Source organism: Micromesistius poutassou (genome assembly GCF_964030765.1).
Source record: "Micromesistius poutassou genome assembly, chromosome: 16".
NCBI classification, from domain to species: domain Eukaryota; kingdom Metazoa; phylum Chordata; class Actinopteri; order Gadiformes; family Gadidae; genus Micromesistius; species Micromesistius poutassou.
Window position 1 is genome coordinate 8,443,157 of NC_140286.1, and position 13,368 is coordinate 8,456,524.

General features: G+C 43.8%; 1 protein-coding gene across 1 annotated transcript; it reads right to left on the bottom strand.

The window, feature by feature from the left end:
* Positions 1-690: 690 nt before the first annotated feature.
* On the bottom strand, positions 691-12,389 carry LOC311360548 (noelin-3-like; the record flags this gene model as incomplete). Its single annotated transcript, XM_084480634.1, has 6 exons — positions 691-1,368; positions 2,145-2,251; positions 4,392-4,611; positions 5,364-5,519; positions 8,275-8,418; positions 12,321-12,389. The coding sequence occupies 6 exons, from the start codon at positions 12,387-12,389 to the stop codon at positions 691-693; spliced, it is 1,374 nt and encodes a 457-aa protein (XP_084336760.1).
* Between the last annotated feature and the right edge of the window lie 979 nt (positions 12,390-13,368).

The window sequence follows — 13,368 nt, forward strand, 5'->3', positions numbered from 1 at the left end:
AGAAATAATTATGTAAAACAGTCAGCGGTAAATATTGAATACAAAGTGCTTTTTTTGTCCAAAATGAAACCCTATATATTAACTTCAAATATGTCTTCACATGCTCTTCTGTTTTCACTTCTGATGAATCACTTGATACCTACATGTGATAATAAAATTGTGTCCACTTGGCATCAATTTGATACTTTCTAGTATAGGAAGAAAAAGGAATTCTCTAAATTATTCAAGCAAAGTAGTTAAAAGAAGTACATTCGGATTACATTTTTCAAATTGGATATTCTTTTTTTTTCCCATAGCATTTGAAATGTTCTGTTCCTATAACAGCGTCATTTTGAGGGAAATAGATAGGTGAGCCTCCAGGCTCACCTGCTTGGATTAAAAAATGTATATATATATATATATATATATTGAGTTTGTGCTTTATATAATGTATAAGATGTAGCCACTTTGGTGATCAATGGTGTATATCGTGTCATGGAATAAATAAATATATCACAACCAAAACATTGGTACATCAATAAACACACAAATATCAAACCGCCAAACCAACCAAAACGTTTACTCCGTTAAAAAACAAATAAATACATGTAATAAATAAACCAAATCGATCAACGTCAGCGCCACAAATAGCACTTCCTTTCCAACCAGGCCCCTTTTCTCCCATAATGCACCTCCCCCCCCCCTGTTTCCTCACGAGTCGTCCTCCGTGCGGATGACGTGGAACAGCGTGACGTTGAACAGCACCTGGTGGCCGTTGTTCCAGCCGTACAGCGCCCTCTCCCGGGCGTTGTAGTCCAGCATGGACATGTGGAAGTACTGGTTGTGGAAGGGGATGTCCGTGTACTCGTAGGTGGACGTGGCGGTGGCGTAGGCGTAGTACACCTTGGCGCCCGTCAGGTGGGAGTTGGTGATGTACAGCGTGCCGCAGATCATGAAGGACTCGCCGGCGTTCCTCTTGGAGTACTCGGTGTTCCACGTGCGCAGCACCTGCAGCGTGTCGGCGTTCAGCCGGCTGACGACGATGTTGCCCGCGTTCTGGTTGGTGGCGTACACCGCCCACAGGCCCAGCTCGTCCGCCATCAGGTCGATGTCGGAGAAGCCGCCCCACGTGTACGGGTAGACGTTGTGGAAGCCCGCCGACTCCAGGGCGCGCTGCGTGGCCACGCGGCCCGTCTCGAAGCAGTAGCGCACCACGATGTTGCTCTGGATCTTGTTGTAATACAGCGAGCCGTTGTACACCACGTGGTTGGTGCCCGCCCACTTGAAGGGCAGTGTGTACGTGCGCGACTCCACACTGGCCACAAAGTCGTCCATGGACTTGAACTCCTTGACGATGCGGTTGTTGGTGTAGCTGTCCATGTACCACACCTGGGCGGGGTGGGGGGGGCGAAAAGAGGGATTACTAGAATGTTGTGGAAAAGTTTTAATGAGGTCCCTCTGCTGTGGATGAAGATGAGGATGTAGCATGTCCGAGGAAGAGGAAGGGATAACAAACAATGTTAAGGAATTGTTTTTGTCGATAACTATTCTATTGCCAAATATAGAAAATATGTATGTATGAGTGGTTGTTGTATAAAATATTTGTGTTTTTGCATCTTGTATTCATGTCAGTTTGTGATATGTGTAGAATAATTGGCTCCAGTGTTGTTGTTGTTGTTGTGTTGTGAATTGTTTACTGTTCAGGGAAGTAAGGAAGGAAGGATGAAAGGGAGGAATGCTTGATGGAAAGGAGGCGGTAAGAACAAAGGAAAGTCTTGGAAATTTTGAATGAACATGTCCTCTTGAAACAACGGCAGGGTGGCAGTTGTATGTAAATGATTGAACATAGTGGCTTCAAAGACGTGGTGGTTCAGGACACAAAAAGTGCCAACTCCCTAATCTCCATTGACATACGAGTGGCTTGCACAGTCTTTTTTATGTGAACCGGCCTAGACGTCTACACGTCAGGTTGCCCCATTTAGAGTAACCGGATCCTGATCCAAAGTATTCTGCTGAAACATAACTATTAAGCTAGGAATTATCGCCCGCTCATCAGTTATGTTTAATCAACACCGTGTGGTGATTGGTCAAAAAGAAGTTCTGACGTGTTAGAGGGGAGCATCAAAAAAAAAAATCATGGCAGTTCCATTCATCTACCAACTCACCCTGTTGTTCTGGGGGGATGCCTGAGGGTCAGTCATCCAGGCTCCGAAGCGGGCCCCTGAAGTCTTCACCGTCAGCGGGCCTGTAATCTTCATCAGCTTGCCACACGCTGGGAACACATCATCACCCAGATTAGTCACATAAGTCTAACAAATCACACTATTACACATTTACTCTCTTAAGTCTTAAGTCTTAAATCTCAAGTCTGATAGCAGACCAGCTCAATTTGGAGAAACGGGAGTTTGGCTTTCTTTCGCTTTATATTTGTTTCAGACAATCTTGTTGCTTGATGGGTGGGGATCTGTTGGCACGTAATTGGATAACAGCATAAACATGGCTGGCACTTGTTCATTTAACTTTCCCGGTGAAAGGCTGAAACACCCACACTCTAAGATGGTGTCTGTCAAAGTTTGAAATTAAAACCATGTAAATATGCCAATGTAGAAATACAACCTTTTCCGAATGCTCTATATTGCCACTTGTGAGTGAGATTTTTGAGGCACAATATCTCTGTAATAAAACAGGAAACATGCCGTAACTTTGCACCATTTCAGTTTTTTCCTTCCAGGCCAGACTCTGACCCAACCCCCCCCCCCCCCCCACCCCCCCCAGAAGTTATACTATAGAACGGTAAGACTGCTGTATCCAAGATAAGGTCCCACAGATAAACACCCCATTCCCCAACACACGGGTCATGTTTTAGCAACAAGCCAGGGTCTACAGTGCTGCTGTCCGACTAAATGACAAATGACTGGGACGAGAAAAGCTCAAGGTTCAAGGCTGATCATCTGGAGTGCAGAGTGATAATTCAATTTTAACAATCGAATGTCCCGCTCCTGTCAATGCATAAAAGGAAGCGAGAAAGAAGACCCTGAATCCTGGATCGTTTTACTAGAACGCCCTCACCATCTGCTGGTTTCAGGTGGTTTATGTTCTTTATGTAGTTTCACTAGAAAGCTGGGAAACATGGATGAAAAAAAAATCACTTGAAAGATAGTAAACAAATCTCGCTCATGATGTATTCATGAGGTTTGCCATAATATCTTTTAGTATTTTGTTCTACCCGGCTCCTACAAGCCGGGCCACATTCTGTGCTTTAGTATTCCATCCACTTCCTCTGCAACTCATTGCTTGTACACAGCAGTGGTTTGACTGATGACCCCTCAAGGCACAGTGATTCAGGTCCTGCTTTCCAGGCTTTAATGGATAGTCGCACGAGGCCAAACAGAAAGGAAACGTAAGCAAGCCGATTTGAACCAGGGACACCCCTTCACTTAATAGTGTTTATCGAATGCAGACCTGAAAACCCTTTGACCTTCAGTCATAAATCATCTGCACTGCAGATCACTGTAACAATGGTATTGTAGGTGCATTAACAACATAGCATTGTTACTGTAAATTGTGGTTGGGGTGAAAATAGTGACAGCCAACGGGAATCTTGTCTGTAACACTACAATAAGGGTACATTCATTAATAATAAATTAATGTTGGTAAATAAAGTAGGAAGCATTATTATATAGCATTAGCATAGGGGTTAGGGGTAGTGGGTTACAGTTAACCCTAGCTCCATTAACCCTATTAAATACCTTAGTTAACATAAACATCATTAGTAATCATGAACACCATTAGTCAATGATTACTAATAATTAATTAAGTTAGTTAATAATTGAGTTAGTTAATTAATGTACTCTTATTGTAAAGAATTATCATCTTGTCCTCAGTTTCTTTGCAGACCATGTATGTACCAGACATCAGAGTCACATGGTGACATAGTGCTCTGTACCAGACGTCCAGAAGAGTCAGTGGTGTAGTGCTCTATGTATCAGACGTTCAGAAGAGTCAGATAGTGGTGTAGTGCTCTATGTATCAGACGTTCAGAAGAGTCAGATAGTGGTGTAGTGCTAATCAACTGAAGAGGCTGAGCCTACGGGCAGTGTAACCCTTCATCTTGTGTACACCATCCGGCCTGCATATAAGCCTTATTAGCTTTGATATGATGTTAATTGAATATAACGAAAGCTTTTTGAAGTACATTTCATGTGTCCACTCAAAATCGTTCAATCTATCTATATATATATATATATATATATATATAAAATTCCCTTTGCTAGGTTTATGTCCACTGTGTTTCGTCAAAGTTCAGAGTACGACTAAACTTAACCAAGCTAAAGTGAAGCAGTCTGTGTGTGTGTGTGTGCGTGTGCTTGTCCGTGTGTGTGTGCATGAGTGCGTGTTCTGGTGGTTCTCACTGAGTTTGCTCATGCAGCTGCGCAGGCGGCTCTCCAGGCTGACCACCTTCTGCTGGAGCTCCTCATAGTCGTAGGCGCCCATCTCCTCCTGGATGGCCATCAGGATGGCCGTCAGGTTGCGGATCTCCTCCTTGAACTGCGTGACCAGCCGGGTGTCTGTCTTGTACTGCTCCAGGACGGGGATCAGAGGCTGCAGAGCCTCCATCTTACCCTTCAGATCCTGTGGGGAACCGGGGTGAAAAGAGAGAGAGGCCAGCAGGGTTCCGGATCATTCTCTTGCTAGGGTTTTGTTAGCTTCAGGGCATAATTGCTACGTCATATTTTAAGGTTTTTCGGGAAAAGCTAAAAAAAACACTTTTTTTGGCAAACACATAGGATTTTTTTTATTTATACTGTAACAGTTAGTTCAGACCAGATGTGTGAACAAGTTTCTTAAAAACTAAAAGGCACAGTGAATCAGCAGCGTTAGGAGAGTAGAGCTAGGCACATATATATGACATATCATGCTATAATGGTTTTTAAAGGTTCATTCGTCGTGTAACTGTTGAATGTGTGACGTCATATGCAAGACATTTGGATATACAATGTTTTATTCATTCGTATTGATCGTGGATTTCGCGGCTCCCGGTAATGTGGCACATGAACATACTCAAACGGTGTATGCATTGATCCAGTTGAACCAAACAAGCAAGTTGTACGTGCTGCCGTCATTATCATCATCCCATCATTTCAACAGAAAAATAGTCGTGATCAATTGCTATTCCAGTAGCAAACAGAGAGCTGACTTTCAAACTCTGTTAAAAGTAATTTGAGGGTATCTTCGTCCTGACAACACCACAGCCACAGTCTTTGTAAATTGAATCAGGAATAATTGTTTATCGATTTACTCGCCCTTAAAAAAATAATGGCAGCTTTAGAGGAGGGGCCACACTACATGGAAATGTGGCCCTCCGAAAACAAACAAACGTCTACCTGGAAATTCTTGTTGACAAGCGTCTTCCTTTCTGTCTCGATCTGCCTGAACTTTGACCTGAGGCCTTTGATCTGGTTCTCCATCCTCATGATGTACTGGAAATCCCTCTGCGTCCGCAGGTTCAGAACCTCGATCGACTGTGACATGTTCTGCACCTTATGGGGAAAATCAAACAGCACTGCATTGATTTCCTCTGCTCCGACCTGTCGGCGGCGAGATTGAAATGTCCCCTGTGCTCAGTGTAATGTGGGCCCCCCCATGTTTTAAAGTCTATAGGAAGCGCTCCCCTCGTTGACCTTTGTTGTGATGGCCTTCTGAGCCATCTAAGGGGAGAAGAAGAGGGGGCAGGGAGGGGGGTCACAGGAGAGGAGAAGCAAAGGTGGGAGAGAGGTGTAGCAGATCTCTCTTGTGCACACACCAAAAGCGGCAAGCTACAAATAACTCTGAAATGGCGATAAACATGTCAGTCCAGTTTTTGTTTCTTTTTATTGGAAAATTATTTGGTTGGAAGATTGATGATAGTTAGAATATTATTTTTGAAAGTGGATGATCAAGTTAAATACACACCCTTCTTCATCCATCATTTCGTCAGACAATAAATGGTTTCTGTTGGTCAACAACATTTAAGAAGTGCTACACAAGGTGAACAGTTATCCTTTGCTCAGGTAGACTCTAAATCTACTCAAGACACTTGAATGTAAAATAAGATGAATATTTTTTAAGGTGAATATAACGATTTTTATGATAATACCTGATGATATATACGTATATAGCTGACCAAAACAGGGCTTTGCAGGAGTTTCCCATGTCTAAGTTAAGTTGCTAAGGCCACTCTTTTGTTAATATTATCAAGATCATATTTCAAACTAAATGTTGCTTGTTTTTTGAGTGCAAGAGCTTTATATATTTTTATATCATATTTTAATAAAGAGTGTATCCCATATCTCATTAAAAAAGATGTTATAATAATAATAATAATGGAAATACCATGTCATATCATGTATTGTATTCCCAATTGAGTTTTTTTCTGAAGATGTAATTCAAAAAATGTTGGGAATTAAATAAACATAAAGAGAAAAGTGTATAAAAAGCACCATCTTACTTGACTAAAACAAAATATTCCCTGTTGTCATATTGCCATATATTTAATAAATTCAACAAACAGCAATGTGTACCACTTTGGTCAATCATCCAATACACCCAGGATTGAATGTTAAAATTGGATTATGGCGCGGATGTTTCCATCACTGAACGCAACATGGTTGAATGATTGACCTCTGGTGTAAAATTCACTAGGTCTATGGATTATGGTTCAGAGGCCCATAGGGCAATGCAGCAACCACATAGAAAAACATCTCTCTCTCTCTCTCTCTCTCTCTCTCTCGCTCTCGCTCTCTCTCTCTCTCTCTCTCTCTAGAAGTCAGATCCAGCAGCAAAGTGGCATGGGACTGACATTGTGCTCTGCATGTGCTCTGCATGCTTTTCCTGCTCCGGATGAGAAACAACATGGCTGTGGCCCTCGGGCACATTAGTACATTAGTGACACAGTAAATGACAAAACACTATTCACATACCGGGCTGAAGCGATAGTTCCCAGGCAGCCGTTCGTACATTCGTTTTAAGGTCGGCTACAATACCTTGCTTGTCGCTGAATATCTTTGTCATGCAGGTTTAAAATACACCCCTTTTACTTCACTGAGCTGATTTAATGACACATCAGCTCATCTCAAACCCAATTCGTCAAGTTTTATGTTTTGTCTCTTCATCATAATGATGGTTTCTCCTAAAGTGTGATGCATGCCAGTTGGCAGACCTGATATAATATCAATTAAGGCGTTTAAAATGACTCAAATCAAAGTAAAAAAACGTATTAAAAGCGGCCCACATAATAAAAAATGACCAAAGATAATGACTTAATTTAGAATTTCAAAAGATTGATGGCCGACACGAATCCAACCAAACAATGGGACAGATGAGATGGGAAGGAGTATTAACGGATAGCCTTGAAGTTTTTTTTAAAGTTTTGTTCTACTTGAAAACGTGTTGTCGGGCTGCTAGGCCTAGTACACGGTGGTGTCTGTCTGCTAGGCCCAGTGCAGTATGCTGTCTGTTTGCCAGGCCTAGCGCACTGTGGTGTCTGTCTGCTGGGCCTAGTGCACTGTGGTGTCTCTCTGTCTGCTAGGCCTAATGCCCTGTGGTGTCTGTCTGCTGGGCCTAGTGCAGTATGCTGTCTGTCTGCTTGGCCTATCGCAGTATGCTGTCTGTCTGCTGGGCCTAGTGCACTGTCTGTAGTGTGTGTGTGTGTATGTTGGGCTGAGGTGGAAGTGTTTTGTGTGTGAGGACTCATTGAGCTGATGTCATCCATGTAATGTCATCCATGTAATGTAAGCAGAGGTGGAGAATGGGGTTATGGACCTCCCCAACGCAATCTCTCTGAGGATTAGACCACTGGAGCTCCATGAATAAAGATAGGAATCAATGTGTGGGTGTCTGTGTTTGTGTGTGTGTGCTGGTGAGTGTGTGTGTGTGCATTTGTACTCATGTGTGTACTCATAAGGTGTGTGTATGATTTTCTAAATGTCTGTGTCACACTCACACTCACAGATGCACGCACACCCACACATGGACACACAGAGGCACACACACACACACACACACACACACACACATAAATACAAACACACACACACACATACAGGTACGCGCACGCAGACTCACAGACGCACACACACAAATACAAACACACACAGGTACGCGCACACCCACACACACACACAGAAGTACGTACACACATGCATAAAGATGGACACACACACACACACACACACACACACACACACACACACACACACACACACACACACACACACACACACACACACACACACACACACACACACACACACACACCTTCTCTAGGAGCTGGCGGAGCTGCCTTCCCTTGGCGTCTCTGGAGCAGAGGGTCTGTTCCGGCGCCACCACTGTGCAGATGCAGCGACCGTCTGCATCCTGGGCCGAACTGTACACCTGCCAGCCCTCCTTGGGTCTGATGGTCTGCATGGGGACACACACACACACACACACACACACACACACACTCAGGCACCAAGGATACAGAGGCAATGCTTTCTCTCTTTCTATCTGCCTACCTGCACAGCTATGTGGTAATTCAATTTTACTTTATATATATATATATATATATATATATATATATATATATTATGATGACTGAAACTTCATACAGTAGCATACTATCGTAGGAAGAGAGGGGTTTCTCTCAGCCCTACAGTAGAAGAACCTTCTCAGATGGCAATTAGTTGCTACATCTAAAAGTCCCACAGGGACAGAACTCATAAACTGGAATTGTTTGAGCTTTATTTCTTTCTCCCTCTTTAAAATTAAAAAACGACCACAGTCCTCCTTGCTCCTTGGCATATGACTATAAGGCCTAAATAAAATCCAAAAGCTGTGAGTCATCAAACAAGGCAACATATTCCACACCAGAGGCGTACGCCGCCGCCATAAAAAATGGCTTTCTGATTCAAGCTGTTAACAATTTCACAAAAAGCATTATAGCAGGAGTCCTTCGGTGCCCACAGTGCCCATCAGCATTTACTCTGTCTGAACTGCTGTGAGATGGCGGATTCTAAATGGTGGTGGTGATCTTGTAGCTGCCGGGCGGTAGTTGTTGTGTGAGCTGTGAGCTTTGGCCGTAGAAAGTGAGACTCTTTACTATACATCCTGAGAGGGAGAAAATACTACTTATTGGGGACAGGTGCATGTTTGTGAGATTTTGTGTGTGAGTGTTTGTGAGATTTTGTATGTGTGTGTGTGTGTGTGTGTGTGTGTGTGTGTGTGTGTGTGTGTGTGTGTGTGTGTGTGTGTTAATTGGGTTAAAGATGCGTATCCTATAAGATCCTGGGTCTCCTGCTAGCCAGCTCCCGCCAGTGAAAATAAGAGTTTTTACCTTCACTGGCGCCTTTACGCTAAGCGGTTGATTTTCTTCGCCTTTTTCTTGTCAATTCGCCACGGACCGGTCCACATCAAAAGCCTAAATCCCTTCCCTTTACAGAATCCAGACGTTTAAAAAGAGATTCCTCGCCTCTTGGAATGAATAGAGATGTCACAGCAGGCAGACGAAAGCAGGAAACTCTGAATTAGCCATAAAAAAGCGTTATTTCGAAGCCTCAAAATATGTTGCTTGCATAGGAAATAACTTTGTAGCGTCTCTCCCTTCAGATGGGAATCATTGTTGTGAGATGCAGATCATGGGGTTTAGGGGCTTTTCGGGAGGCAGCCTTTGTGGTCTTTTCTCTTTCTTCACCTGTGTCTTTTGGAATAATTTCTCCTCACAATACAGGCCTTTGTGTGTCCCTTTCCTCTGTTCCCCTCTGACGTGGCTCATCATTTCATACACTGTGTACCTGCTTGGAATCTGCAGCCATCTGAGCTCATTGAACGGTTGCACTATGAAGGATAACTGCAAGTTACTAAATAAGTCAATATATAATTTAAATAATTAAAATCCCCAAATAAAGTTAAAGGTGGGGTAGGCAATTTGGAAAAACCAAATTTAGAGTTATCTAAATTTCAACCAAAACAATCCCACCCCTTTCTTCAGGCCTCCTTCCAAAGCTACTCCCCCAAAACACAAGACTAGCTCCCAGGCTTCAGCATAAGTCCGGTCAGCCTTGTAGAAGACTTTGTCATGCGCAATCAGGGCGCGGGCAGAGTACACGCAGTAAAATGATTGGGCGGGCTTATTACAGGCCTGCGACAGCCACAGATACCGAATTTTCAAATGAATGTAAAGATAATTTCAACAAATATGCCAAAAAAAAGATTCTGAAATAATTTGCTTTAGTAGGAAAGTATGTATATTTTTAAACTTCATCTTATCTATTTGTTCTTCTGATAAAAGCTGCTAAACGTAAGATGTAAGAGCTATGAGTGTAATCTGTTATATCTGTTATAAATACTGAAGCCATCCATCATCACCTATGAGTGAGGGAATCCTCTGTGAGAATATCTGTTATGGTTGGTTGTGCTGCTGTCTCTACGGGAGCCAATTTTGACAGATTTTAGGCCGCTCCCGGCTAATTTCTGAACAATCAGGGTATCTCTTCCCTGATTGGTTCAGGGAATCCATCTTTCCTAGCAACATTTGTGCACATAAGGAGCAGGGGTGCACTTTTGTAGTTGTTTATTTTCAATATTGTGCCCTCTTCTGCTCTTTTCCTGCCATTGTGTCTGTTTATTCTTAAACCTCCCCTAAAGCAGTTTCAAACAAGAGTTCAGCCTATTTGTGGAAGGGGACAGGGGTGAGGCGAGGGGTGGGGGGGTTGGGGAGGTGTTGCAATGGTGTGTGTGGGATGCTGTTTACTGCCTTTCCCTCATGGCAAACAGAGTGGATTAAAGAAAGTGTGTGTGCACGTAGTCTCTCTCTCTCTCTCTCTCTCTCTCTCTCTCTCTCTCTCTCTCTCTCTCTCTCTCTCTCTCTCTCTCTCTCTCTCTCTCTCTCTCTCTCTCTCTCTCTCTCTCTCTCTCTCTCTCTCTCTCTCTCTCTCTCTCTCTCTCTCTCTCTCCACTATGAACCGTAAACTGTAAAGGAATTTAAAAAACAATAAAATAAGGCATCAAACATCTGGAGCAACAAACAACCTGTACTCCCAAATTGTCTCCCCCTAGCTTACGCATGCAGCTCCGTCTTATTTCCAGCCCGGCTAAGTCGCTTCTCCCCAGCCAACCTCTCTTTGTTTCTGTAAACCCTCAACCAACCTCTGCAAAACAAAACCATGCCTGGAGTTTTGTACCCTGTTGAATTGACAGCTGGTGCAACCTCCTGGGATAACATTTGGATACATTTGTCTGTTAAACACAAAATGGGGCCAGAATTGCCTTCAAAGGCACAAAATGGCAGGATATTTCATTTCAACATGAATAAACATAAATCAATTAATTTGCTTCATGGTTATTCATGACTTCCTCTGCGAGGGGTCTGCGTTGGTCCTACAAAAAGCGGGATTGATGACCTAATTGGCCGCCATTCTTTTCCTAATGACTTGGTGATCTGCAACCTGCTGGCTAATGTGCCTGTTATTGCCAGGAAATTAACTCGGAACTGAACCGTGGAAATGATTGATTCTCAGAGTACATTATGAAAGATTTAGGTCGAAGTGCCTATGGCCGTTTCCTTGAATAAGGCCATCTAATATGTATACACAATTCATACTGTGTCAAAAGGTGCAGCTTAACCTTCTAGTAATCCTCGAATACAGCCGTCAGCGTCTTGCCTCCACCCCAACAGCCGGTGACTCACCCCACCTTTTTACACGTGAATATATGTTTCGCATCCACCAGCAACACCCAGCAGGATCGATATCACAACTTTGTCTTGGGGGATGGCAATGAAAAAAACACACACACACACACACACACACACACACACACACACACACACACACACACACACACACACACACACACACACACACACACACACACACACACACACACACACTCTTTGCACAGCTGACCAAAGTCCTGCATTTGCATGTCCCAACACGTTGTTTTTTGCTCTTTAAAAAGTGTGATTCCTCTCAAGAGGGATATTGCACACATAGTCAACAGAGGGGTCTGACGCCTATAAAAAAACCACATACGCAAACATTGCCGTTTTAATCATTCCTTCTCCACAAAGCAAGAGTCAACCATCTCCCCCTCCTGTTAGTCATCATTTGACTGACATGCACAAAACACACATGAACAGAATCAGCTATGTCACCACCCTGCACGCACACGCACACACACACACACACACACACACACACACACACACACACACACACACACACACACACACACACACAGACGCGTAATGCCAGTCCCATGTCCGACCGGAGGGACTGAGGGGTTTGGAGACGCAGAGCACAGCGCGGAGGAGGAGAGCTACTCACCGCTGAAGGGCAACATCCCAACCACAGCAGGAGCAGCAGCTGGTTCAGGACCGCGGACAGCGACCGCATGGTGCAGCCTGGTGGTTTTTTTTTGTTTAGTTTTTTGTGCAAAGTGTTTTTCCTCCTTTTTTCCGTTCAAATAATTTACGCGAGTAGTGGCTGCCGGTTGGCTTTCGCCGTGTCCACCATCACCACCATTACCACCATCACCATCACCGTCCCCACCGCGCGGCGGTAAAATCCCTGGCTCACACACTTGCGAGCAGGCGAAGAGGCGAGGGGATCCGCGCGCACTCCGGCGACGCGCGCACACGCCATGTGGGCAGCAGAGAGAGAGAGAGAGAGAGAGAGAGAGAGAGAGAGAGAGAGAGAGAGAGAGAGAGAGAGAGAGAGAGAGAACGCGAGGCGAAAAAAGTTTGTGACGGCCGCTGTGTTGTTGTGTTGATGTGTTGCGCCACACCCCCTGCAGGTTAGGAACCTTTCCTCACGGATATGACATCACCGTTTGCCTTTACCGTTTTGCGATTAAAAAAGATGGAAAAAAGAAGCTGTTATTGGTCGGTTGTGAACGTTACCTTCTATGTATGGTATGATGACCAGTAACTGACAGCTCAGTGTGTGTGTGTGTGTGTGTGTGTGTGTGTGTGTGTGTGTGTGTGTGTGTGTGTGTGTGTGTGTGTGTGTGTGTGTATGTGTGTGTGTATATGTATGTATGTATGTATGTATGTATGTATGTATGTATGTATGTATGTATGTATGTGTGTGTGTGTGTGTGTGTGTTCATTATAATACAAAATGAGAAACAAGCCAGACTTAGCGGGGGCTATGCCCCGTCCTATTTTATTAGGACACATATAGAGTTGGATGGATAGAATTGTACATATCCTGTGACGATCCTTTGATGCATATATGATATTCATGGTTTAACTGTGGTCCCATAGAGCTACAGGCCCTTGGAGTCTGATCTTCCACCAGTACATCCTTGACTGAAGCACTTATCTTCAGCCTGGTGGGAAGCCCTTGCACTGGGAATAGTTCTCTCTCTTTA